Genomic DNA, 26,464 nt, shown 5'->3' on the forward strand with positions numbered 1-26,464 from the left:
TAACTAACTGGAATTTCAATAAAAACTAAAAAAAATAAAAGCAGACTGAAAATAATATATAAATGTAGGCAGTAGCACTAGTTGTGCCTTTACAGGGACAGCTTGTCAAAACGGTGTGTCCTCCCTGGCCTCTCCTTCCCAGTCAACTCTGCTGTTTACTCCTCTTCTCCTTCCTCTTCACATTGGCATTCCAGGGTCTCTTCTGTTTTCCGGCTACACTTACGCACTTAGTGAGCTTGTCGTATCCCCTGGCTGTAAATACTGCCTATATGTTGATGCCTCCTGAAATTGACATCACTAGGCAAGGTCCCTCCCTCAAATAGCCGATATATTTAACCTATGCCCTAAGATGTCTAATAGATATCTCAAACCTAGTGCGTCCTCGACCTTCTTTCCCATGCCTTCCCCATCTTACTGCACCTTGGCCAGAAGCCTTGGGATTCATACTGACTCTTGTACTGAAATCTCCTTCGGCTGGGTTGTCAGTACATGCCTGGTAGAGGTTCTGGCCGCCTGACAGAATGCGTATGAGGCAGCTGTTAATATGTAGCAGCATCTCTTTTAAATGAAAGGAGATCAGGGGCTGGAAATCCAGATGCCTTCAGATTTGGGCAAGTAACATAAAGGAGAAAACGAAGCCAGGATGGGATTTGGGTCAAGCTGGACGACAAGTGCTCCAGCTAAAGATCATCAGCTAGTCTCCCACAGCTTGTAGCTGGTGCCATGTGCAAATGTGGGCCGGGTGTTGTGAGTCTCCTTCCTGATTTTTCAAGAGAAGCTGAAAATTAAGATTTTTATGAGAAATCTATTTTAAAATGCTGGCAGTTCATTAATCCAACACACACACACACACACACACACACACACACACACTCTGCTGGGTTTATTTGGCTTAAAGGCTACCAGTTTTTAACTTCTGAAATAGGATTACCCAGATCATCTGTGTGATATTATCTTTTTTTTTTTTTTTGAAGGTTTCTGAACGCCTGAAAGTGGTAGATGTCATAGGCACCAAAGTATACAACGATGGAGAACAAATCATTGCTCAGGTACAGTCCTTTTTAGGTAATTCACCTTAGGGTTATATTCCGAAAGGTTCTTAACATGTGGCAGATCTTGACCAGTTTTTCATATGTGTCTATAATTAGTATGCAGTGATGGATTAAATGATTATTAGTTCCACCAAATGACCTGTTAAAAGTAGTTTAATTTATAGCCATTAAGCTATCTGAATATTTTTATTTATATAATTAAGTCCCAATGAACATGTATTAAATCATCACATGGATTTCTGGATAATTTTATTATTTGTACGTGACATGAAATTCAAATATATCTAAACAATAAGATGTTGTTAATGATCAGAAAAAACAGGTGGGTATTCCTCGAGATAGTAAGGACCCAGTAGGTGCTAGGTGCACTGGGAGTTATTGCAGAGTTTTGCACGCTGAGTTCATGATGAGACCTCCTGAGGCTGCTCCCTGATAAAATTAATCAAGAAGGGAACACACTGCACCCTGTACTTTTTAGGTTTCCAGGCACTAAATGGGGGCCAACGTGCTGTTTAACCCCTAAAGCTTTTCTAAGATCCCAGTTGTAACCTTGGTTACAATAGAGCTGCGGAGAAGTAGGATTTATGAAAACAGTTGAAGTTCACTGTGAAGTTCACTGTGAAGTTCACTGTGAAGTTCAGCTGTGAAGACACAGCTACAGATCTTGTATTAACTTGTATTTCCTAGTTACAGTTTTGAAGTATTGAGTGAATGATTTAAACAGATTTTAAAAGATTTTGTAATATTTGTATCCAGATATTGATACCATATTATAATCTTTATCTAAAATATTGTCTCTTCTGGGGTGCTGCCTGGCTCAGTCAGTAGAGCATGGGACTCTTGATCTCAGGGTCGTGAATTTGGGCCCCACGTTGGGCACGGAGTCTACTTTAAAAAAATAAAAAATAAAGAATACTGTCTCTTGATATATCTGAAACAAGATTCAAGGTCTGTGAGACTTGAGGAAAGAATAATTTTTTAGAAGGAAAGTAAGTAAATCGCTCTCTCTCTCCTATCACACATATGCATGTATACACAGATTAGTCAGGGATTGGAGAGAAGTGGAGTCAAATTAGAGAACAAGGCTAAGGTTCTACAGAAGTTGAAAAATAACAAAGTACAGAGCACTTTTGAAATGACTTTTTTAGCCTTTTATTTTGTAATAATTACAGATTTGTGGTAAGTTGCAAAAGTCAGAGAGGTCTCATGCCCTTCTGCCCCACTTTCTGATGGTGCGTCTTGCATCACTACAGTTCAATGTCACACCTAAGGAACTGACAGTGGTACGATCCATAGACCCTGTTTCACCACTTTTACATCATTTTTAGCACAGTTTTCTTTTCTTTTCTCCTTTCTTTTCTTTTCTTTTCTTTTCTTTTCTTTTCTTTTCTTTTCTTTTCTTTTCTTTTCTTTTCTTTTCTTTTCTATTTTAGAGAGAGTGTGCACAAGTTGGGGAGTGGCTCAGAGGGAGAGAGAGAGAGAGAGAGAGAGAGAGAGAGAGAGAGAGAATCCCAAGCAGGCCCAGTGTGGGGCTCGATCCCACCCCTGAGATCATGAACTGAGCCGAAATCAAGAGTTGGAGGCTCAACCAACAGAACCACCCAGGTGCCCCTAGAGCACGTTTTTTTAAAAAAAAATGCCTAGGGGCACCTGGGTGGCTCCGTTGGTTGAGCGTCTGACTTTGGCTCAGGTCATGATCTCACGGTTTGTAGGTTCAAGCCCTGCGTTGGGTTCTGTGCTGACGGCTTGGGGCCTGGAGCCTGCTTTGGATTCTGTGTCTCCCTCTCTCTCTGCCCCTCCCTCGCTCACACTCTGTCTCTCAAAAAATGAATAAACATTAAAAAAATTAATAACTGCCTGGCTGGCTTGGTCGGTAGAGTGTGCGATTCTTGATCTTTGGGGTTGTGAGTTCGAGTCCCATACTGAGTGTAGAGATTACTTAAAAATAAAATGTTAGGGGCGCCTGGGTGGCTCAGTCGGTTAAGCATCCGACTTTGGCTCAGGTCACGATCTCGCGGTCCGTGAGTTCGAGCCCTGCGTTGGGCTCTGTGCTGACTGCTCAGAGCCTTGGAGCCTGTTTCACATTCTGTGTCTCCCTCTCTCTCTGACCCTCCCCCATTCATGCTCTGTCTCTGTCTCAAAAATAAATAAACCTTAAAAAAAAATTTTTTTTAAATAAAAAAAAAATAAAATGTTAAAAAAGTAACACAGTCTATAGACCTATTATTAAAATACTTGAAAATTTAACATGAAGCTCTGATGAGAGATTATATATTATACTTAGGGTTTACTAAAGATCTTTGTAGATAGTAGTTGTCTTTTAAGTGTTTATAAAACATTCATTTCTATATTACATAAACCTAGACAAAGTGTATTTCTTACATTTTATGTACTAAGGAGTTTTGAAAAACCAAAGTTCCTCTAGAATCACTTTGAGAGGCTCAGAAAAGTCAGAATCTGTTATTTTCTGTATTGCACTATTTAAATAGGAAGGCATCATCAGAAATCAACACCGAGTTCACTCAAAAACCAAAAGCAGGAAAAAGCAGGTGTGTAGTTAGAAATGGCAACACTTTCAGAAGCCTTTTTTAGGCCCCCTAGGTGGTGTGGAATGTAGCTAAAGACGACAGGGCCCACGTGGATTCCTGATGAGCCTGGGCCCTGATGAGCCCACGTGGATTCCTGATGAGCTTCCTGATGAGCCTGGTTGCTTTCTCCTCTTTGAGAGTTTCTCCCCTTTGGGCCACTGGTGCTAATTGCTTGTTACCAGAGGGTGATGCAGGGTGTGCATCTGAGCGCTTCTCCAGGAGCGGTAGGAGTGGCCGGCAGAGTGGGAGGTGCTACTAGGAAACGGTGCTGCCATTTCTTTCTCTCTCTCTTTTTTTTTTTATGTTTATTTATTTATTTTGAGAGGGTGGGGGAGGGGCATAGAGGGAGGGAGAGAATCCCAAGCAGGATCCACATGGTCAGCACAGAGCCTCACAGGAGACTCGATCCCACAAACTGTGAGATTATGATCTGAGCCAGAACCAAGTCAGGTGCACGCTTAAGTGACTGAGCCACCCAGGCGCCCCCAGCGCTGCCATTTCTGACTGTGGACGTGGTCATCCAGGCTGGAGTTGGGGCTAAATTCTTCAGTATTTGCCATGGTTTTTTTTTGTTTGTTTTGTTTTGTTTTGTTTTTTGGCTAGTTTTAGCAAGAAAGGCTGTGGTAGGAAGTTTGTTAATTTTACAAATGAGCTCATTACTTGTGATTGTCGAGCACAGCCTTTCAATTTAGACAGAGTCTGTTCCTATGGAGCTTCACTTGTCCGGCACAATCATCTTCACTTTTCGGGGCTTGAGAGGCAAGGGGATTGTTGTCACCCGAATTTGCATTTTCACCCTCGCTGCTTGTTTCCTTCTTACAGGGAGATCTGGCAGATTCTTTTTTCATTGTAGAATCTGGTGAAGTGAAAATCACTATGAAAAGGAAGGTAAGTGTTGGCAAGTCCCAAACACCCATGGGGAGCAAGGAACACCATATGTTTCCTTTCTGATGCTTTAGACTAAGGTTAGCTCGGTTTTCATAAGCTGAGTCAAAGCGCATGCTCTTACTTCCCTTGTCAGGGCAAATCCGAGGTGGAAGAGAATGGCGCAGTAGAAATTGCTCGGTGTTCCCGGGGACAGTACTTTGGAGAACTTGCTCTGGTCACTAACAAACCCCGAGCAGCTTCAGCGCACGCCATCGGGACCGTCAAATGTTTAGGTAGGAGTCACAGCGCTGTACGTGCTCCTCTGGGTGGAAGCTGTTCGGTCTGCCTTTTATGTATTCGTGTTGCTGTACTGATGGTCTTACTGGGTTCACACGTTTCACAGTCCCCACTAGAGAGAACAAGGTAAGGACTCATAGCATTATGAAATCGATTTGTGGGAGGCCCTTGGGTTTTTTTTTTTAATTAAAATATTAAAAAAATTTTTTTTGATGTTTATTTTTGAGAGAGAGAGAGTGAGTGTGGGGGAGGGATAGAGAGAGAGGGAGACACAGAATCCGAACCAGGCTCCAGGGGCCTCAAACCCACGAACTGTAAGATCATGACCTGAGCTGAAGTTTGGTGCTGAGCCACTCAGGCACCCCTAAAATATTCTTTTTAAAAAAATGGTTTCATTTTGAGAGAGAGAGAGCATGCACCCACAGGGTGGGGGAAATGGGAGAGAGGGAGGGGAGAGAGAATCCCAAGCAGGTTTCACACTGTCAACTCAGAGCCTCTTGGGGGGCTCGATCTCACAAACTGAGATCATGACCTGAGCCGAAGTCACGAGTCAGATGCTTAACTGACTGAGCCACCCAGGCACCCCGCCCTTAGTTTTTTCTTTAAAATTTTTCACATACCTATTTTCTCCTGTTTTCTTCTTTCATATAGGCGTGAAATGGCATCTTGTTTTAGTAAAGAATTCTGAGTATGGAGTTTTATGTCTAGTTTTTCAAATAAAGTTTGTGTTCCTGAAAAAAAAGCCAGAATAGTATTTTTATAGCATACATTAAGGTCTCTGGGCAAAGCTGGAAGCTCTTTGGGAGTACTTCCTCGTCCTGGTCCCAGGAAACCATGGTTTCAGGTTTGTCAGAATGTAGCAAAATCTTCTCTATTGTTCAACTTCTTATTTCCTAGCAGCAGAGATGCTGTCCTCAAATGGAAGACGTCTGTCTGTATCTGAGATCCATATATGAGAAAGCGCTTACTTTAATGGTGAAAAATGGAATTCAGGAGGAGTCCATTTAGTTGACATTTTAAGAAAAATTGATTCAACAGTAATTAGCCACTCTGTGTTCTTATTCACGGTTCAGTAGAATAAACTTGGCTTCAGTGTTCTTTTTTTTATGTTTATTTTGAGAGAGAGGGACAGAGACAGAGTGTGAGTGGGGGGAGGGGCAGAGAGAGAGGGAGACCCAGGATCTGAAGCAGGGTCCAGGCTCTGAGCTGTCAGCACAGAGCCCAACGCAGGGCTCGAACTTAACAAACCACGAGTTCATGACCTCAGCCGAAGTCAGATGTTTAACCGACTGAGCCACCCAGGCACCCCAGCTTTAGTATTCTTAAGATCTGAGGGTCCCTTCGGAATCAACTTCCTAGAGGAGCCCCTTTTTAAAGGGCTCAAGTGTTACACCTGGATGAAAAAGAAGGTAGTGAGAAACTGACAGGTAATTTTCCTGAGTATAGACATTAGTGAGAAAGAGTAAAGGTGAAGTGAAGTGAGTGAAATCCCATTATTTTTTTCCTATAACAGATTTATTCACATTAAGGAAAATTTGAGAAATACAGAGAAGGTAGGAAAATTCCTTACCACCACTACCAACCCCCAGTGATTTCCACATCCTCTTATAATTCCTCATCTTTTTTATTTGCATGGGTTTTCTGTTTTTAGAGTGTTGTAAACCGCTGTGTTTCATTTACTGTACCTTAGGCTCTTATTTTATTTCTCATTTTATCAAATTGTAACATTCTGTTAGGTAAACATCCACATTATGAGTTAATTGGTCTCCACTGGCGATTTTGGGGGTTTGGGCTCCATATTTTTTCGGTGGGGGGGGAGCAGGTTTTGTGTCTGTGCGCACAGACTACTTTTCCATGTATAGGATTTTTCCTTAGAAATGGTTCTCGGGAGTAGCCTTTCTTTTTACGGAGTTCACTGTATACTCCCAGCCCTCTTGACCTGTGCTGATGTACGTGCTACTGGCAGTGCAAGAGTGTCCACTCCCTCTGCTCTTGTGAACAATGTCCCTTGTACCTTTGCAAATTTGAAAGGCAAAAAAAAAAAAAAAAAAAAAAAGTTTTAATAAAAATTTGCACTTCTACAGTAGAAAGTGTGATCATAGCTTCTACGAGTATATTATAAATTGAGTTTTTAAAAATGCATGAGACAGACCAGGAAAGTGACATACAGCATATACTTACAAGTGGAGAAGAGCATTCTGGCTGCTGTTTTGAATTGGCTAGGCGATAGTATGAGAGAGTAAACGTTACACAAGGTAACATCATGTCTTTACGGCATAGCGTCGTAAGTAAGCCCCGAGAAGGAAGAACAGTAGAGGAAAAAAAGGCCTTGCCACCTTTGAGGAGAGTTCATGTTACTGAGGTGGTGAACTATTTTTTAGGGGGGCCTGGGTGGCTCAGTCGGTTAAGTGCTGACTCTTAATTTCGGCTCAGGTCAAGATCTCACGGTTTGTGAGTGTGAGCCCCACATCGGGCTCTGCACTGACAGCATGGAGCCTTTTGGGATTCTCTGTCTGCCTCTCTCTCTGCCCCTTGCTCTCACTCTCTCAAAAATAAACTTTAAAAAACAACAACAACAGGTTTTTAGAATTACCAGGCTTTGCCATTATAGTCCCTTGTTTTTTTCTTACCCGAGACCAGGAGCCTCCCAGCAACCTAGCATTGCACAATCCCATTGTCAAGGGAACACTGGCTGTTTATTTTCTGAAGTGGAACATTTTTATCCTTGTGACCTTTTCTTATATTTGATATTTATCTAAAAATACCATTGCAGCGTCACCTGGGTGGCTAAGTCGGTTAAGAGTCTGACTTTGACTTGGGTCATATCTTACAGTTCATGGGTTCAAGCCCTGCTGACAGCTCAGAGCCTGGAACCTGCTTCGGATTCTGTGTCTCCCTCTCCCTCTGCCCTTCCCCTGCTCATGCTCCATCTCTCTCCCTCCCTCTTTCTCTCTCCCTCTCCCTCTCTCTCTCTCTCTCTCTCAAAATAAAACATTAAAAAAAATAAAAATAACCATTGCATTCCTGACACATGCAGAATGGGTATCCTAAATGACTTTGCAGTTTTTCAGATTTGCAAAGAATGTTACATTTCTTTTTCTTCTCTCCTCTCCTTCTCTTAGCCATGGATGTGCAAGCATTTGAAAGGCTTTTGGGACCTTGCATGGAAATTATGAAAAGGAACATTGCCACTTACGAAGAACAATTAGTTGCCCTGTTTGGAACTAACATGGATATTGTTGAACCCACTGCATGAAGCAAAAGTATGGAACAAGACCTATAGTGACAAAATTACACAGTAGTGGTTAGTCCACTGAGAATGTGTTTGTGTAGATGCCAAGCATTTTCTGTGATTTCAGGTTTTTTCCTTTTTTTACATTTACAACGTATCAGTAAGCGGAGTAGTGATTTAATACTCTATAGGCTTTAACATCACTTTCTAAAGAATAGATCAAAACAATATTGACATACTGATGAAATGACTTTGTACTCCACAAAATTATGATCTCAGTGAGAGGTTTATTCAAATGATTGTAATATATTGAAAGTATCTGTGTGCAAGAAGATAATTGAAGGGTGTTACCATGGGCAACATGTGTTCATGTGGACTCCCTCGGATTGCTGTGTTAGTGACTCTGCCCATGTAAAAGGGAACTTGGCAGTGAACCATGCTCTACAGCATGGCATCACATTCTTTTTACAACTCGCTATATATATAGTCAGTACAATTTTAATCATTTTTGTTTTCAAGTTTTTCTGGCTTGATAAGTTATGTGCTGGCCTTGGACTATGGCATAAAACATCATATGCAATTTTAAAACCTTTTATATTTTTGCAATAAAGTATGTTTTGACTTCTTTGGCCTAACGTCAGTAACCTACATGTTCCAGTGGTTTTAAGGACGGGCAATGTAGTCATTATGATAATAGGGAAGAGTCTTTTTTAGAGGAGAGATCATTAACACAGTTTCCTCATAAAACATATATCTACTTCCTTTTTTCATTGTATAGTTCTCTGTACTCTTAAAAAATTTGAGTTCGACATTTAATGTCACAGTTTTTTTTAATGCTATTTAAACTTGTCTTATAGAAGCTGAAGATACTACATATGCTAAGGGGGGGAAAAAAACTGTCCTATACCAAAAATATTTTGGAGTCCTTATCTACACGCCCACAGGATATTTCTCGGTTCTTCACTAGGCATACATAACACAGTCCTCTGCAGACATCTGTTCCCTTGGGTTTCCTTTATGGTGGTAGAAATAAATTTTTATAAACCATACATAAAGATAAAAGGAATTTCTGCCCAGTCCAGATGTACCATTAGACCTTGCCATTTGCATGAACATAGACTCAAATGTGCAGGATGAACTCAGTTGTATAAATTTTCATTGATAATTGATATACTTATTATTCTGCTATATAAGATGAATTAAATTCCACTCAACCAAAGCAGTATTATTCTTAATGTGATTTCTAGGCCCACGTGACCACAGTGTTTGGAGAGGTTAATTCTAACCAGTTGTTCACTTTTAAATGAGCAATTTCATTTTGGGGAAACAGGTTTTAAAAAAACATATACCTGGGTAAAAATATTCTGTGGCTGTTATAGTGTGGTGTTATTAGAGAATGTTTATGGTCTGAGTATAATGAAAATATGGCTAAAATAGGTTCATCGGGTCATGTATATGTAAACAATATGTAAAGTATAACTTCAACCCCATTTTAGAACACTGTTTAATGATTTTACAAACCTTCATGTAGGAAGAGAGCTTACTACATGAGGATGACTTCTTTTCTACTTCAGATTTTATTTTAAAAGTCATGTCTGTTAGACAAGAAAAAAAAAAAACTGCAAAGAACCCACCCAAATTCCTGGTTCATCATTCTGTATTCTTTATCCACTTTTTCAAGATACCTTGTTGCATAAGCTGATTGTTAACTGTTCATGGAATAGCAAACAAATGCCTGTTTAATAGAGAATTCTGACCAAGGCTGTAAATGCCAGTTACATTATTTTCAGTATTGTTGGTTATATTTAAATTTACCTTATAATAAAGCACACTTTTATAATAAAATGTTTTTAATGAAGTTTTTTTTTTTGTTTTGTTTGTTTGTTTTTCGCTAATTTCTTTACTGGTACTTCCGTCGTGCATACTGCACTATGTGAAAGCCTGACTGAGATGTGGCCAATGGGAAAACCGCCACCCCCTCCCCCTGCCCCGGGCGTAATGCAACCAGGAAACATGGCTCTTTATAGCAATAGGTTTTTCACAAATTTTAACTATCAGTCATATGCGATACAAACATATAAACAATTATGGTCTGCTGCAGACTCATTGGGCCATTTTGGTTAACGAAATAAACCTGGCTAATAGGGAATTTATATGTCAAAGTGTCTTATTAAAATACCTTAAGTTTCACTTGTGGATGTGGATGTCATTATTCAGTCACCAGCCAAGATATTTTACTACTTGGAAATTCTCTGTTGAAGTTTCATTCAAGGACCCAGTATGTGCAGCTAAGAAATACTCTGAAAGAACATTCTGTTAACACAAGTGCTTCTCCCTGTTTGTTTTATAGTGTGTGTTTTCTGCATGTCATGATGAACTAGGGCTTGGTGCATATATTTTCGCAAACGCTACCTGTGATACACGTTGGGTGAATGTATTTGGCTTACTGTTAGAAAGGAGTGGACCATTTAAGGTGTGTAGAAATGTGCAGGGGAGCCATAGGACACGAAGTGAAGGACTCTGGACTTTATTGAAATATGTAAGATTAAGTGCTGAGTCCTTTCTAAAGCATCTTGAAGATACTGATCTAGTTTTCCTAATTTTCTCAAGAAATGTTATATTTTCTTTTAATTTTTTTTAATGTTTATTTATTTTTGAGAGAGAGACAGAGAGAGAGCACGAGGGAGACACACAATCTGAAGCAGGCTCCAGGCTCTGGGCTGTCAGCACAGAGCCATACTCGGGGCTCGAACTCACCAGCTGTGAGATCATGACCTGAGTCACCCACGTCGGACACTTAACCGGCTGAGCCACCCGGGCACCCCAAGAAATGTTATACTTATAACAAGGACTAGATGACCTTTGGCACTTAAAGTTAATCATGTGTAATCCCAGAGGGGTAAGTAATACATCTGGATAAGCCATGGCTTTGTTAAATGACTGAAGAAGGAATTCTGAAATCTAAATAAAATGTTAGTACCTAAGGGAGAAATGGAATTCTTAACACATAAGGGAGAAATAGAATAATCAAGAATGCTGGCTTCTGAAATTAAGAGAGTATGAAGTACATACAGCCTGATGTTGAATATCAGAAAGAATTTTGACCCAAACAGATTGGAATAGGAGACCACCTTACCTCTTCCAGGATGTTTTTAAAGGCAGCAAAACTGGTTGGGCAGCTGAAAGTCTATGGTTGTTAGTCTTTTTTTTTTTTTTTTTTTTTTTTTTTTCAACGTTTTTTATTTTATTTTTGGGACAGAGAGAGACAGAGCATGAACGGGGGAGGGGCAGAGAGAGAGGGAGACACAGAATCGGAAACAGGCTCCAGGCTCCGAGCCATCAGCCCAGAGCCTGACGCGGGGCTCGAACTCATGACCTGGCTGAAGTCGGACGCTTAACCGACTGCGCCACCCAGGCGCCCCTATGGTTGTTAGTCTTAACAGGTACTTTAAAAAAAAAAAACCCCTATGGTTGTTAGTCTTAACAGGTACTTTAAAAAAAAAAAAAAAACCTTAGGGGCGCCTGGGTGGCTCAGTCGGTTAACCGTCCGACTTCAGCTCAGGTCATGATCTCGCGGTCCGCGAGTTCGAGCCCCGCGTCGGGCTCTGGGCTGATGGCTCGGAGCCTGGAGCCTGCTTCCGATTCTGTGTTTCCCTCTCTCTCTGCCCCACCCCCGTTCATGCTGTGTCTCCCTCTGTCTCAAAAATAAATAAACGTTAAAAAAAAAAAATTAAAAAAAAAAAACCTTAAAAGTATAACGAGTTATGGAAGCATAAACAGTAAAGTATACCAGGTATTTGCAGAAGTCTTGTGTGCCCAACAATAACTATGGGAGCTTAGATCAATTCAGTCTGTGTAAGTGAGGAGAATCAGTGACTTTGCCCAAATCAGTTACCTGGTGAGTCCATAGCGGAACTCCCAGGCAGCTGACATCTCTTGGTTTCCTGTGCAATTCTTGGTCTCCTAGGCTTTCCTATATTGAACCTATGGAGAAATTTGCATCAAATTTGCAGCACAGGTGTAGTACGATGCTTGAGAGGAAAACTTCATTTGACCAACAGATCTGGGTTTTTCTGTTCTTTTTTTTATGCTGTAAATATATAAAGCCTAAAATTGCTAGGAAATCCTGAAGATGCATGTAACATTTACATTTAGGAAAACATGATGTATGCTGTGGAAGGAACTGTCTGCACCATCAAAAAGTATCCAAAAAAAGGACACTTACTAGGTAGGTGGCTTCTCTACATTGTGGTTTAACCACAACCTGAGCGTTGCCATCACACCCCCCTCCCCAAACCCCCCAAGACATACTGCAAAATGTATATACGTGAAATGTGTTAGTATCAATTAGAACTGAGTTGTTATAGTAAGTAAATGAAATTTTACTCTTAACTGCAAAAACGGAAAATGAGGTTTTTTTTCCAGAGGCCAGCAAAAGTTTAAAGTGTGAGCTGGAAATGGACTCAGATGACAAAAGCAATAACATAGAAGTGAAACTCTTTAAGTGTTTTCTGTTCAACATCCAAAAAAAAAAAAAGTTCAAGTAGAACCCTTGAGCTTATGAGCAGTAACTATGGTCAAAAATCTTGGATAAAGTTGCTTCTGATTGTTGGTTTTCCGTCTTTGTCCTAATTGGAAACCCACCTAGATCCCGCTGAGGAGCGAGAGGAGAAACATGTCTCCCCAGAACGCCACAGCCTCTGTTAGGCCTCTCCTTTCCAGATGCCTCTATTCTTGAAATGTATACAAATGTCATGTTTTAAAGCCAAGCAATTATTTTAGGAGAGATGCTCACTACAGAGACCTCTTTGGCAAATCTTTTTCTTGTAACTGCTCCTTAAATTAGCTGAACTTAAATAGCTTCCACATGTTTATTACTACAGCATGTTGTGATAGGCTGTGTAACTTGAAGGAACGGAAGTAGATAAATTTTGTATGCCTACGTGTGACTGGCACGGAGGGAGACGGAATGAGTGGGAATTGCACTTATCTTGTAAGCAGATGAGACCTGCCCTCTTATAATAACGATGCATGTGTAGGGCAAGGACACAGCACACAGAAGCTTGTTCAGTCAGTGTTCAAAACCACCCAGGGCATACAGTGTAACACATAATCTGCTATCCTAAGATTTGTGCTACTTGTCTCCTCCTAACTTCTGGTTCCCTGGTTCAGCAGGCATCTACTGATTGAGAGCTCAGACAGCAAGATGCATATGAGATAGTGGCGGGGGGAGGAGGAGGTGATATACATGTTGGAGGGTGACCAATGGAAGCAAAAATATGAAGTGTGGCACAGTGTGATAAGACTTGTGGTTTTAATCGCTTCTTATCAGTCTTGCCTCTAAAACGAGGTTCTTATGACTGGCAACAAAAAGAAAACACATAGATGAGGGCCTAGGGTAACAAACAGACATGAGGAGAAAATACATGGGAGTTTTGTGTTAGTTCAGATAACAAGAATGATCTCAAACACATGAGAAGTCATTTGAAAGACGAAAACCTTCATATTTCTGCTTCTAAATTTTATAAATAGGAAGTAGGATTAAGTTGAAATTGTTGTTGCCTTCTCTAAATGTTCACATTCTCATTAAAACCAAATTGGACAACTTAACAAGAACTGAGGGCAACTGAGGCCACAAAGGGTAGTCTCCTGTGTCCTGAAGACACTCAAGTTTATTTTTCTTGACTTAGATCTCCTAAACCCCACACAGGTTCAGCAGTTTTACCTAAATTTCTTGTCTGAACGGCAGCTCATTATCTAAAGTTGAATCCATTCTTTTCTCTTCCCAGTTCCCAAGTCCATTCTTTCCAACATTCCCCACCTCAGCAATAGCACTGACATACCATCAATACTCACCCACAAGTCCTATCCAGCCTAGAAACCCAACAGTCATTTTTTTAAGAAGATTTTAGGTAATCTCTACACCCAACCTGGGGCTTAAACCCACAACGCTGAGATCAAGAATCGCATGCTCTACCGACTGAGCCATGTTGTCTCCTCCCAACCAACCTCCCCCCCCCCCCCCCCCCCCCGCCGCAGTCCCAGCCAACAATCATTCTTTAGTTCTCCTTTTCTCCTTAGTTCTTCCTCCTAAAGGCGATAGTGTTAAGACACTCACTTACACTGAAGAAAGGTCTTGCTTTATGGTCATCTGAGTATAATTTAAACTCATAGTTGAATCAAAAATTACAAGCACAACAGACATACTACTCCTTTCTAAAATGGCACTCATAGGCTCCCAGGCATTTCCTTACAATTTGAGTGTACCTGAGTACTTGGAATTATAAAATTATTATTCTTTTTTTTTTTGAGAGAAAGAAAGCTCACACATTGGGGGAGGAGGAAAGAATCTTAAGCAGGCTCCACGCTCAGCATAGAGCCCAACGTGGAACTTGATCCCATGACCCTGGGATCATGACATGAGCCGAAATCAAGAGTTAGATGCTCAACCGACTGAGCTACCCAGGCACCCCTAAAATTAATTTGTTTTAGTGTATAGTGGATATGGAAGGCTATTTCTAAGAGTTTAAATAATCTACCAAGAGAGAAACTATCTGAAAATTTGGGGCACTATTTTAGATCATACATGTGTTCCACTTCCTAGTTTTAGTACAGATGGTCCCATGTGGTTTGACTCACAATTTTTTGACTATATGATGGTGCAAAAGCAATGTGCACTCAGTAGAAACTGTACTTTGAATTCTGATCTTTTCACAGGCTAGCAGTGTGCAGGGAGATCCTCTCTCATGACCCTGGGTAGGGCAGCCAGCCACAGCTCCCAGTCACCCACATCTGGTTATGAGGGTCCACAAACCATACAGTAACAGCCATTCTATTTCTCACTTTCAGGACAGTATTCAATAAAATGCATGAGATAGTCAACACTTGATTATAAAATAGCCTTGGTGGGAGGTGATTTTGCTCAACTGTCGATTCATGTAAGTGTTTTGAGCCTTCTAAATGTTCATTTCCTTTTTAACAATTTGAACAGCGATATTCTCAACATGTAAACAATGCCCTGTACTTGAACTTAATCTTTCTTAGTCCAGCAAAGTAGTCATTGGTGTGCCAAATGTAGTGGAATTGAGGCAAATACGTTGTTAAATTCTTAAATTAGGTAGTAAAGTAGTACTACTACCTTATAATACTACTTTAGGTAGTAAAGTTATGGTTAAAGGTAGTAAAAAAAAAAAAAGATAAATCTTCTTAACAAATCAGCACTTCATGTTTTTTTTTAATGAAAACAAGTATTTTACAAACTGCTGGAAAGACATTTTGATTTTAAATGACAACTTCTTGGCATAGTTTATTATGTGTTCTTTAATTGTATCTGTTTTAGTGAAAGAGTAGAATTTACATATATTTTCAAGATCTTACTAGTTTTTTTACTTTGATCTTTGTTCTGGGTTATGAGTTGGTTGGTTTTATTGGTCACCAAGAATTAATGATGATGTTCCTGTTAAATATATATGAGGTACTACTATGGTCATTTAGCTTCCCAGGAAAGTCAAAAGATAGAACTAATTATTCACCTTAAAGGTGTAGAGATTTTTTTTTTAAGTAGGCTTCATGCTCAGTGGAGAGCCCAACACTGGGCTTGAACTCATGACCCTGAGATCAAGACCTGAGCTGAGAGATCCAGAGTTGAACATTTAACTGACTGAGCCCTGCAGGTGCCCCAGAGGTGTAGAGATTCTAATACTGATACTTAATCAGTTGTGACTGAAATGTCAGAATTTTAGTCCCCAGTGACTTAGACAAAAATGAAAGTATGTGAAAAAATTTCCTATCTTTGTAGGCTCATCAATTGGCAAAGTGGTCAGCAAATAATAGGAACTAAATATTTCTGAATGAGTGAATGAAAAAAAAACTTTACAGGACTATTAAAAGGTAATTATTTATAATAATGTAAAAAATCTTGATCTGAAGTTGAAATTATTCTTCCCATCACTGCGTTCACCGATAAAAACATCTCCAGTAAAGCTTTTGGTAAGAACTTTCAGATAGAAAACCATTTATTTATTTAATTTATTTTGAGAGAGAGACAGAAAGCACGAGCAGGGGAGGGGCAGAGAGAATCCCAAGCAAGCTCAGTTCTGAGCACTGAGCAAAATGCTAGGCTCAGTCTCACAAACCACAAGATCATGACCTGAGCTGAAATCAAGAGTCTTAACCAACTGAGCCACTTAACCAACTGAGCCACCCAGGTGCCCCATTGGATAGAAAACCTTTTATTTTTTTAAAAATTTTTTTCAACGTTTTTTTTTATTTATTTTTGGGACAGAGAGAGACAGAGCATGAACGGGGGAGGGGCAGAGAGAGAGGGAGACACAGAATCGGAAACAGGCTCCAGGCTCCGAGCCACCAGCCCAGAGCCCGACGCGGGGCTCGAACTCCCGGACCGCGAGACCGTGACCTGGCTGAAGTCGGACGCTTAACCGACTCCGCCACCCAGGCGCCCCTAGAAAACCTTTTAAAATAAGGTAAGGTTCAGCTAAAAACAGACCTCATGGTTTATGCAACGAATAGGGGTAAGGAGTGGCTCAGGCTTTTCAAAGCTCATTTTTGGGGGAAGGAAAGCTGATTTTCAGTTTCCTTGTGGGAGTAAGACATAAATACTTCAAATTTTAATTTTAAACGATTAGGTAAATTCCACGATTTCTCTTTTTGTCAAAAAATGAAACACTGCAGAGATACAGCAACCCGCCACTGCAAGGAGAAAAAAAGGAAGAAAAAAGAAAAAGGCAGGGTCACAGTCTAGTTCTTTTTTGGATCCCTCTATTATCTCTGAAAGATAATAAGTTCAAACGCTGTCCTTTCTTCTCAGTGAAAAATTTAGGTGTTTTGCTGGCCCTCAATTATTTTTAGGAAAAAAAGTTACTATTTGTGAATACAAGAACATAAATCTTTGATCATAGGGTAGACAGAACTATTTTAAAATAATTTCATTTCAAGGCTTCCAACAGGGAACCCCTAAAAGAACTGTAAAACTTTTTTCACCATGAGAGTTATTTGGGATTTCTTGATTCATTGTGGCTTTCAGGCAGATTTAAAAATTCGAGAAATGCAGGGTGCCTGGGTGGCTCAGTTGGTTAAACTTCTGACTTCAGATCAGGTCATGATCTTGTGGTTTGTGACTTTGAGCCCCATATTGGGCTTTGTGCTGAGAGCTCTCAGTCTGGAGCCTGCTTTGGACTCTGTGTCTCCCTCTCTCTGCCCCACCCCCTCCCCTCTTCTTTCTCTCAAGAATAAACATTAAAACATTAAAAAAAAAACAAACTTAAAGAAATGTGGGGGGGGGGTAGTGTTTAAAGGAATAATCAGTTACGGTTAAGGGCTCTTTTCAGTGGTTTGACTTTATAGATTTCTAACTAATGTAAGTTTTCCTCTTAATTCTAAGCATGCATACAGTGATCTAAAGATATAAAACCTGAAGCATAGCTTAAATAATTAAACACTAAAAGTTCAAAGAAAAAAAACCTTAATAATGCCTTTTGAATGTTAATGGTAAAAACAATTATAGACTCCGTGGACTGTGATGGCCAGCCATGTTTAAAGTGAAGTTAACTATAAAGCCAGGGAAGCCATCCTCCTCTGGTGAGTCAGAGTATTAGTAACTTAAGGAGGAACTCCTAGTGGCAACGAAGTGGAAAGACATTTTTCTTTCATCAATGGGAAGTCGTCTGGAGGAAAACACTGGTTAACAAAAACTTACCAGGGAAGCTTGGATGATTCACAAATTCAGTTTAGGTCACACGTTACGCCTCTATTACCTTAACAAGCAAGCTGGTCAACATGGAAAATACCGCTTTGGGTTGCCTCAATTTCTAAGTCAATAGTAATCATCCACCCCCTTACAGCTTTATAAATTCTCCAGACCCTGAACTTTTCTCTGTTAGTCCCCAAGCCTTTCAGTGCCTGGCATACAGCCAGCATTCAACAAATCTTCGGTGAACTGATCAGAGCTGGCAAAGAAACCCTCTCAAGTTGCTGTCCGGGGGGTGGCCAGGAAAGGGTCGTGATAAAGAAATTCTAGTTCTTCCCACTGGAGCCCGATACCACCTTTATTATCCCCATAATGCCTGGGGCTGTGATTTGTGGGTGGCTTGGTCCCTCGCGAGGCTGCACTGCTTCCGCCTGTGCAGTCATCTCCTTCCCCTCGCACTAAAACAATACCTTGGCCTCCTGCCAAACTTTGAGCAGCGAGCGACTCTGCCTGTTTATGGCCCGAAATGGGTGCTGCGAGAGACTGGGGCTCTCCGAGTGCTAGGAGAGGCCCAGAGGAAGAGAAGAGGCCAAAGCTTTAAAACACTCGCTTCCTCCGCCCCCTCCCTTTTGTCCCAGACACCAAAACAAACGAGCTGATACACGTGTCCCTATGACTCTTGTTTACTATCAAGACAGCGCTGTGCACGCCCTTCTGGGATACGTAGTCCAACTAGTTTCTCTCTCCTGCAGTTTCCCAGAAGAACAGAGCAAGGCTGAGACTACGAATCCCACAATCCATTTCGGGGGCAAAGTTTGGCTTAGGTCCCCGAAGTCTCGGCAGCAATCCAATCCGAAGCGCTCACTCTAGTGATTGACACGCCGTCTTCTCCAGTAAACACAACACAAAAGTCAATACAAGCCCGCCTCCCGAGACGGACCACGGTATCACCCAATGGGAAAGGGGAATGATCGAATGGCAGTTCCGTGGACCAATAAGAGGGCGAAAGAGCGGGGCGAAGGCTCAGCCCCCGGGGGGTTGAGGGAGGGGGAAGACGAAGCTTGAAAGACTTGGTAATGGCGACGGGTTTGGTAAGTAGGAAAGTTTCGGTGGAGGAATGAGAGAGGCGACGGGAATACTAAGGCGCGCCAGGGAGACCGGCGTCAGTCGGAGAGGGGATATACAAGCGGCTGGTGGTGTTGTCGTGTCCAGGGCGGCCCGCGCCGGGGCTGCCCTCACTCCACGGCTGGTTTGTTGTCTTTCAGTTCGGGAAGGGGTGGGGGTGGGGAAGGGAGGGGCAGGATCCCGAGGGGACCGGGCGGCCGGGCGAGCTCTGGTCCGCGCTCCTCTTGTGCGAAGGGCTGCCCTCACAGTGGAAGCAATCAACCGTCCGGTAACTGCCCGCGGCGAACCCACCGGACCGGCACCTCCCGCGAGCTCACCTGGGCTTCGCGGCGGCGCGGCCCGAGGGGGGTCTCTGGGGCGGGGGCTGGGAGGAGTCGGCGAGGTCGGCGCTCTGGGCCGGGTTGCGCGGTGGGTGGCCCGGCCGGGTGCGGAGATGGGGCGGGCCTGGGCGGGGGAAGGGGCCGACGCGGCGCCGGGGCTGCCCAGGAAAGTTTGACTTCAACTCCGCGAGTGTGGGCGGAGGGTCGGAGGTTGGTCCCGAGTGGGTGGCCGGCCGGGGGTGGGGGACCCCAATGAGGCGCCGCCTCCACTGGGGGCCGAGAGGGGCTCGGGCCGAGCTGGGAAGCTCGCGGAGCCGCTGGGCCCCGGGGCTCATTGTTACGCATTTCGAATGAATGGGCTCCGAGGCGCCTGCGCGGTGCGGCTGAGCTGAAGGGAAAAACAAGCCTGGAGTCCAGGCTGCGGTCACATGATGGGGGGAGGGGAGGGGAAGGCCATGAATGGCGAAAGAAGGTGGGGGATGGACTTGGCGTGAACCGGGAGGCGCTGCCTCTGTGACCGAGAGCCCAGGCTTGGCAGGCGATTCCAGTCTCCGCCTTCCAACCTATGCTGCTGCCCCAGGCAGATTAAAACAAAACAAAAAAGAATCTGGGCGAAATCGACAGTGGGGGCCCGGTTTTTGTAGCTTCCTTAAGCCCTGCACTCTGTCTAGGGGATTTCACTCAAGCTGTGTGCGTTCTACACTCCCTAAGAGTTCGTTCTTCAGGAGTTTTCACCTAGAATCGTTTTTAAAAGCAGCACTGACGACAAGGCAGTACTCCAGTCTTTAGCTCAGGCTGCCACTTAGGCTAAGACGGGAGGAGGGTGGTAGGGAGTTGGGTCTGCTAGGAAGTGTTGGGAGTCCTACCATCAATTCCCGACGAAGTGCCGTAGATTTATTTCCCACTAACGAGCAGTAACGGATGACTCCCAACAGTGGTTTTGAATTAAAATTGCCTTTTAAGAATTAGAATAATTTTAACATTTGTCAATACTTTTCTGTTGCTTAACTATTGATAATGATCTACACTTGTAATGTATTCCTAGTACTTTCATTCCCCCTCCCGTTTTGGTTTTTGTTTCTTTTTTTTTTTTTTTTTTTTTTGCTATTGTCTTTTGTTTTAGCTTGCTAACAAGGATGTTGGGGTAGTCTGTTCGGTGTCCTAGACTAAGCTACAGTAGCTTATCCCTCCGTACTTGTGGGTGTGTGGGAGGGTATGTTCCCAGACCCCCTGTGGATGCCTGAAACGACGGATAGCACTGAACCCTATACATGCTGTTTTTTCTTATGAGGGCTTATAAATTAGTGAGGTATTAATACTATCTAATAAGAGAACAAATATAACAATACACTGTAATAAAAGTTGTGTGAATGTGGTCTTTCTCAAAATACCTTATTGTCCTGTACTCACTCTTCTTGTGATGATGTGAGCTGATAAAATGCCTGTGTGGTGAGATGATGTGAGGTGCATGACCTAGGCATTGTGACTTAGTTTGGCTGCTGTTGACCTTCTGACTGTAGGTCAGAAGGAAGATTATTTGTTTCCAGACTCAGTTGACCTTGGGTAACTGAAATCACAAGAGTGAAACCTCGAATAGGGGGAAACTACTGTAATCCATTTTAAATACCTCAGTTCTTCACTTTAGAGATATAAGTTAATTGCAATTACCTTCTCTTCATCCCCGCCCACCTTAGAATTTGAGCTTGGTATGGAAGTCCTTTCCGATTAGGGAAGGAGGTACAGAAACGCATTCTGCGATATCCTTGCAGGTGGAAAGGATAAAGATTCAGGGAAGAATAGGCATTTGAAAGTAGGAGTCTAATCTCTGTTGGGTCAGTGCCTTTTCTCTCTTTTCTCAGTTCTTTTCAAAAAGGTAGTCACATTCAGTCGTCAGAGTGCTGTTTTCCTCATCCATAAGAATAACTTTGTTCACAGAGCTGTTTTGAGGTTTTTATGAAATCAGAGGAAGTATGTCAAATGCTCTGTACATAGTAGATTGGCATTTGTAAAACCTGATTTCCTTTTGGTCCATTCACGGAGATTTAACTATTTCTGGTCCTTCCCACCTGTCCTGTTTCTAAGATTTTGTGGATGTTTATTTACCAAAGGTTACAAAACAAAGGCAATGAGACCCTTCCCATCCCCACCCGATAAAAATTTGTAATATTGGACATGACATTTCAAAGCACAGCTGCTGGAGAATTTTACTCTTCCCTTTTGAGAATCTCTGGTCTAGTTGCCGAGTTAAGTCAAAATACAAGGCAAGCTATGTCAAATCCTATAATACCAGAGCAGTATGCAAAAGCATGAATGAACAATAGGGTTAGCTCTACCAGGAGATATTTGAAAGAGGAGCTTGTTTATCAAAATGAATGTCTAATTGGTGTAATATATGTGGGGGAGAATTTTTGAGTATGGAGTCTTCTGGTATTTAACTGTATCAGGGGCCTTGCTTCCCCCAAATAGTTTGACGGAGAAAAGTCTGAGACAAAAATTTACATTGGTATAGGGATTTGAATTTTGTTTTCATGTATTTTATTCTTAAAGTTTATTTATTTTTTGAGAGAGCGCATGTGTGTTCAACCAGGAGAGGGAGCAGAGAGAGAATCCCAAGCAGGCGCCCTACTGTTGGCACAGAGCCTGACGTGGGGCTTGATCCCATGAACCATGAGGTTATGACCTGAGCTGAAACCAGGAGTCTGACGCTTAACTGACTTAGCCACCCAGGCACCTGTTTTCATGTACATTGTTTAATTCTCCCAGTAGCCCAATGAGATCAGTGTAGGGGCTGGGAGGCCGCATTTAAGCGGCCAGCCTCACAGTACATGGCAAGCAAGAGGGAACCTGCAGTTTGTTGACTTAGCTCTAGACTCCCATTTACCATGCAGTAGACTTGTAGAAGCACCACTTCCATTATCTCAAGACCAAACTTTCTCTTTTTTAATGTTTATTTTAGAGAGGGGGGAGTGGGGAGGGGCAGAGAGAAAGAGGATTGGAAACAGGCTCTGAGGTGACAGCAGACAGCCTGATGTGGGACTGGAACTCAGGAACCGTGACATGACCTGACCAAAGTCAGTTTACTGAACTTTTGATAGCCTTGAGTCATGAAAGGTGCAAACGCAGGGAATGCAAATTCAGTAATTAATTGGTCCCTTTTGTTATTGATGAGTAGCTCTGTTTTGAAATTGAAATATCCTTTCCCAGCTTCCTGTAAGGAATATTGTGAGGGGATGTTGTTAGAGAGCTAGGACTAGTGGCTGGAGAAATGGTAGAGGTTGCAGAAGGTGTTAGTGTGCTGCACAGGTGAGTGGAGACAGTGCAGGGCCCGCTGATGGGGAGGAGAAAATCTATCCTGGAAGGAGGAGAAAGCCAGAAAGCTGTGCAAAGGGAAGGGGAGCACAAGACGGATGCTCCCTGGGGCCCAGAGCAGCTCTGCTGCACACACTGGAGATGGCTCTGAGGAGATACACGTGTGTAGTGTGACCTCTGAACTTCCTGATCAAGGTAAAATGAGAAAATGTTCAAGTCGAAGACTGCAGCTGGGGCTGGCCTGCAGATCACATCCTCATGTGAAGCATAGTACAGCAGCTGTTCGTAAGGAGTTTGAGTCATCATAAGACAGGTTTAGTTGTGCCGTGTACACTTAGAAGTTGGAAAAGTTTCTATGAGAAGACTTCAGATCTGCCATCCAAACTTAATATTCGCTGTCCAGAGAACTCAGAATGACTGGTTCCTCTCATGTCTTGGGCATTACTCAGTAAGGAATCTGCACGGATACTACCAGTTTTCTGAGAACTCTTGCAAAGGAAGCTGGGAGCAGGTGGCTGACAGACAAATTAAAAATGTGAATACACTGTCTTTAATACATTTTCCTTTCAGTATTTGTTACGGATGTTTCTGCATACTCGTATCATGCTTAAGTATTTTTTTTTTTATTACTTAAAAATTTTTTTATTTTTGTGAGAGAGAGAGAGAGAGAGAGACAGCGAATGGGAGAGGGGTAGAGAGAGAGGGAGACAGAGAATCCCAAGCAGGCTCTGTGCTGCCAGCGCAGAGCCCGACGTAGGGCTGGAACCCACGGAACCATGAGATTGTGACCTGAACTGAAACCAGGAGTCAGACACTTAACCGACTGAGCCACCCAGGCACCCCCAGAATGATTTTTTTTCACAGACTCAGTTTATAGTTCTGATCATGTCAGATCTCTGTTCAGAAATCTCTAGTGGTTCGCCAGTGTCTGATAATCGCTTATAATAATTACCACTGTGCATCGAGAGTTTACTCTGTGTTAGGAACTTCTGTAAGCTTTTTACATTTGTTAGCTCACCGAGTTTTTACAGTAACCTATGTAGGTGTTCTTATTATTTCCATTTTACAAATAGGGCATAAAGATTTTAAATAGATTGCCCAGGACACATAGCCAATAAATAGTAAATTTGATACATAAACTCAGGTAGCCTAATTTCAGAGCCCTTATTACTCTGATGTACAAAAACCAAAGAAATTAATTTTCCTAAACTAGGATTGAAGATTCTGACTCAGTCTACCTTTGCAGCCTTAGTATCCATGACCACAAGACACACAAGGCCGTCCTACCTTCTGGTGATCCTGGATTCTGTGTTGTTTTGATTTCATCCATTACTTGCACCTTCTGCACGTTTGCTCATGTGAGTTTCTCTCATTGGAAGATTTTCCTTCTTTCCATTTTACCCATTCATAGCCAAGCCCTGCTCTGTAGAACTGTGGTCATTTGCTTATTTTTTTCCACTAAAGCACAGATTATTGAGATTCAAGATAAATTATTCATCATTGAGGTCCAACATTGCAACTCGTATAGTGCCTTGTACATAGTGTCTATTAAATGAATAAATATGTATATTTAAATAAAAAGGAATTTGGCAATCATTTTTAGTCCACTGGTTTTCACAGTGCACCTGATGTTTGGAAAGAAAACAAATAGCAGCGCACAGGGTTACCCCAGACCAAATAAATCATATTCTCTGGAGGTGGATCCTGGTCATCATTTTGTTTGAAGGACACATAGTCACATGATTGAGAATCACTGATCAAGCTTAAAGTGTACTTGATTTTTTCAGTGAGAAGTGGAGGTTCAGAATAATGATTTGGCCAGTTATGCCTGAGAAATCAAATTGTGTTACTAACTGCATCTCTTGTGTAGCCACTAATTTTGTAGGAGATTTTTTGTTGTACCTCAGCAGTTTTGCTGTTAACTATATAATAAGACTGTGATTAATTAGTACATAATAGATTATACTGAGCTGAAAAAGTGTTCATTTCTTGCAAATGTTTTGGGCATCTTACGTTTTTTTAATTTAAAAAAAATTTTTTGATGTTTATTCATTTTTGAGAGGAAGAGACACAGAGTGCGAGCAGGGGAGGGGCAGAGAGAGAGGGAGACATAGAATTGGAAGCAGGCTCCAGACTTGCTGAAGCTGAATAACTAGCTGTCTAGTCTCATGTCATTATACCGTTTTCAGTAACTGTTCTTTTTTTCTTTTTTTTTTAAACTTTTTAATGTTTATTTTTGAGAGAGAGAGAGACAGCGTGAGTGGGGGAGGGGCAGAGAAAGAGGGAGACCGGGAATCCTAAGCAGGCTCCAGGCTCTGAGCTGTCTGCATAGAGCCTGATGCGACGCTTGAACCCATAAACCGTGAGTTCATGACCTGAGCCGAAGTCAGATGTTTGACTGAGCCACCCAGGCATCCCAGTAACTGTTCTGTTGAAGACATGAGTGCCCGGAGTATGTATAGTGTTGCCTGTGTTGGTCTAGGGATAAAACATTTTGTGAAGAAGTCATTTTACATTTCTTCTACTCACTTTGTTTTAGCTCATCCTCACAATTGCTCTAGCAGGAAGGTTGAGCAGCTAGCATTAATTCTGTTTTACAGATGAAGATACCAAACTAGTGAGAAGCTCAGTCCCTCGGGTCATGTATTTAGTAAGGGTTCAAGCTGGAATCGAAACCCATGATTCTTTACATCTAACCCAGTGCCCTTTTCACTACTCTGTAGAACATCTTAGTGTTGAGTAAGGCTCTAGAGCAGTGCCCAGGATCTGGGTCATCTTTGAGGAGTTCAGGCGGAAAGCACCTGAAGTAGAATGTTAGAAATAAAGTACAGCAACAGGCAGTTTGGCTGCGTGTCAGGAACCTTAAGATGTTTAATTGCCATTCACCTACTAATGTGTCTCTGGAAATCTAAAGTAATCTGATACAAGCAGATATTTTTTTAAAAAAAGAATGTAAACTGTTACTTAAGAATGAAGAAACTGGGGACAGCATGTTCAGCAGTAGGAGGGATAAGGAAATTTTGGTGTATCTTTGTGATGTATATTGTATAACTATTTAAAATAGATGTGTAAGAAAAATTAGTGACACAAGAAAATGCTTATAAACTTACGCTAAAGGAAAAGGCGTCAATTATAAATAATACAGAGTATGAAGGAAAATAAAATATGATGATAGGTATATGCATGAAAAATATTAGCAGTATCTAAATCTGGTTGGTGGGATTAGAAGTCACTGTTCCTTTTTTTTTTTTATTTTTTTTATAAATTTTTTTTTTTCAACGTTTATTTATTTTTGGGTCAGAGAGAGACAGAGCATGAACGGGCAAGGGGCAGAGAGGAGGGAGACACAGAATCGGAAAGAGGCTCCAGGCTCTGAGCCATCAGCCCAGAGCCCGACGCGGGGCTCGAACTCACGGACCATGAGATCGTGACCTGGCTGAAGTCGGACGCTTAACCGACTGCGCCACCCAGGCGCCCCCCCCCTTTTTTTTTTTTAAATGCCTTGTTTCATTTCTCCCTCTCCCCGCACCCCCCCCCCCCTTAGTGTATTTCATAGTTAGGAAAATTTACTTTGTAGTAAAAAGATTATAAAAAAGCCTTTGTAGAAAAAAATTTGCCAGTGTTACTAGTGTTTCTTGGTGAGTATGTTATGGTTTAGAAAGGTCTGGTATAAATACTAAGCAGTTAACATGTTTTCACAGCATTTTTGATCAGCCTAGTCTGGGGTACCAGATTTTTAGTGACTTTAAATTGCAGTATATTTTATTGTCTTATTGTGAGGAAAAACTTACATCCTGTTAGATTTTTGTGTGTGTGTATTTCATCTTAGCACATTAGAGCTTTTTTTTTTTTTTAAATGAGATTTGGAGTAAATCTTTGAAAAATCGGGAAATCTTCCTGCTGCTGTCACCTCTGTTAAAGAACGAATTTGATCACTGTCCAAATGCAGAGTGTCAAAGGTATAACCA

The 26,464-nt window shown here is 41.9% G+C and overlaps 3 protein-coding genes and 1 long non-coding RNA gene across 11 annotated transcripts in view; 3 read left to right on the top strand and 1 right to left on the bottom strand.

The window, feature by feature from the left end:
* Positions 1-9,894, top strand: part of PRKAR2B (protein kinase cAMP-dependent type II regulatory subunit beta) — a 103,478-nt gene extending 93,584 nt beyond the window's left edge. The window contains exons 8-11 of the mRNA XM_086696943.1: positions 975-1,049; positions 4,463-4,528; positions 4,662-4,800; positions 7,927-9,894. Of these exons, the coding sequence (XP_086553069.1) occupies positions 975-1,049; positions 4,463-4,528; positions 4,662-4,800; positions 7,927-8,060 (414 nt within the window). The 3' untranslated portion in view covers positions 8,061-9,894. The remainder of the gene's footprint in view (positions 1-974; positions 1,050-4,462; positions 4,529-4,661; positions 4,801-7,926) is intronic.
* LOC147583326 (uncharacterized) lies at positions 540-20,683 on the bottom strand. 7 transcript variants are annotated; one of them, XR_015248087.1, is made up of 3 exons: positions 19,185-19,567; positions 5,425-6,818; positions 540-778 (listed from the first exon to the last, which is right to left on the bottom strand). XR_015248087.1 is itself a non-coding variant. In XM_086696948.1 (2 exons), exons 1-2 carry the CDS (start codon positions 19,520-19,522, stop codon positions 769-771), a joined length of 348 nt encoding a protein of 115 aa, XP_086553074.1. In that variant the 5' UTR covers positions 19,523-19,558; the 3' UTR covers positions 540-768. The 7 variants fall into 7 exon arrangements, 2 of the variants coding, with proteins under 2 accessions (XP_086553074.1, XP_086553073.1); XR_015248089.1 differs by having other exon boundaries at positions 5,425-5,535; positions 19,185-19,558; XR_015248090.1 differs by lacking the exons at positions 540-778; positions 19,185-19,567 and adding exons at positions 3,931-4,916; positions 20,579-20,683.
* Positions 1,061-3,008, top strand: LOC147583327 (uncharacterized). Its single transcript, XR_015248095.1, has 2 exons — positions 1,061-1,651; positions 1,694-3,008. It is a non-coding gene; the product is annotated as an uncharacterized LOC147583327 (long non-coding RNA).
* HBP1 (HMG-box transcription factor 1) overlaps positions 18,759-26,464 on the top strand; it is a 30,884-nt gene continuing 23,178 nt past the window's right edge. The window contains exon 1 of one of the 2 annotated variants that reach the window (XM_025929925.2): positions 18,759-18,833. In XM_025929925.2, coding sequence (XP_025785710.2) covers positions 18,819-18,833 — 15 coding nt within the window. In that variant the 5' untranslated portion in view covers positions 18,759-18,818. Of the gene's footprint in view, positions 18,834-18,857; positions 18,992-26,464 lie in introns of those variants that run through there. The other variant, XM_086696944.1, reaches the window with a different exon arrangement.

The sequence above is a fragment of the Puma concolor genome, chromosome A2, assembly GCF_028749965.1.
Source record: "Puma concolor isolate L17-30 chromosome A2, mPumCon1.1.hap2, whole genome shotgun sequence".
NCBI lineage: Eukaryota > Metazoa > Chordata > Mammalia > Carnivora > Felidae > Puma > Puma concolor.

Bases quoted from the DNA above. Each gene is read 5' to 3' on its own strand.
- LOC147583326 (XM_086696947.1), bottom strand. From the start codon at position 19,522: ATGAGCCCCGGGGCCCAGCGGCTCCGCGAGCTTCCCAGCTCGGCCCGA. The intron at 6,819-19,184 runs GTGAGCTCGCGG...AAATTTGCAAAG, and splicing joins CGCGCCGCCGCGAAGCCCAG to GTACAAGGGACATTGTTCAC.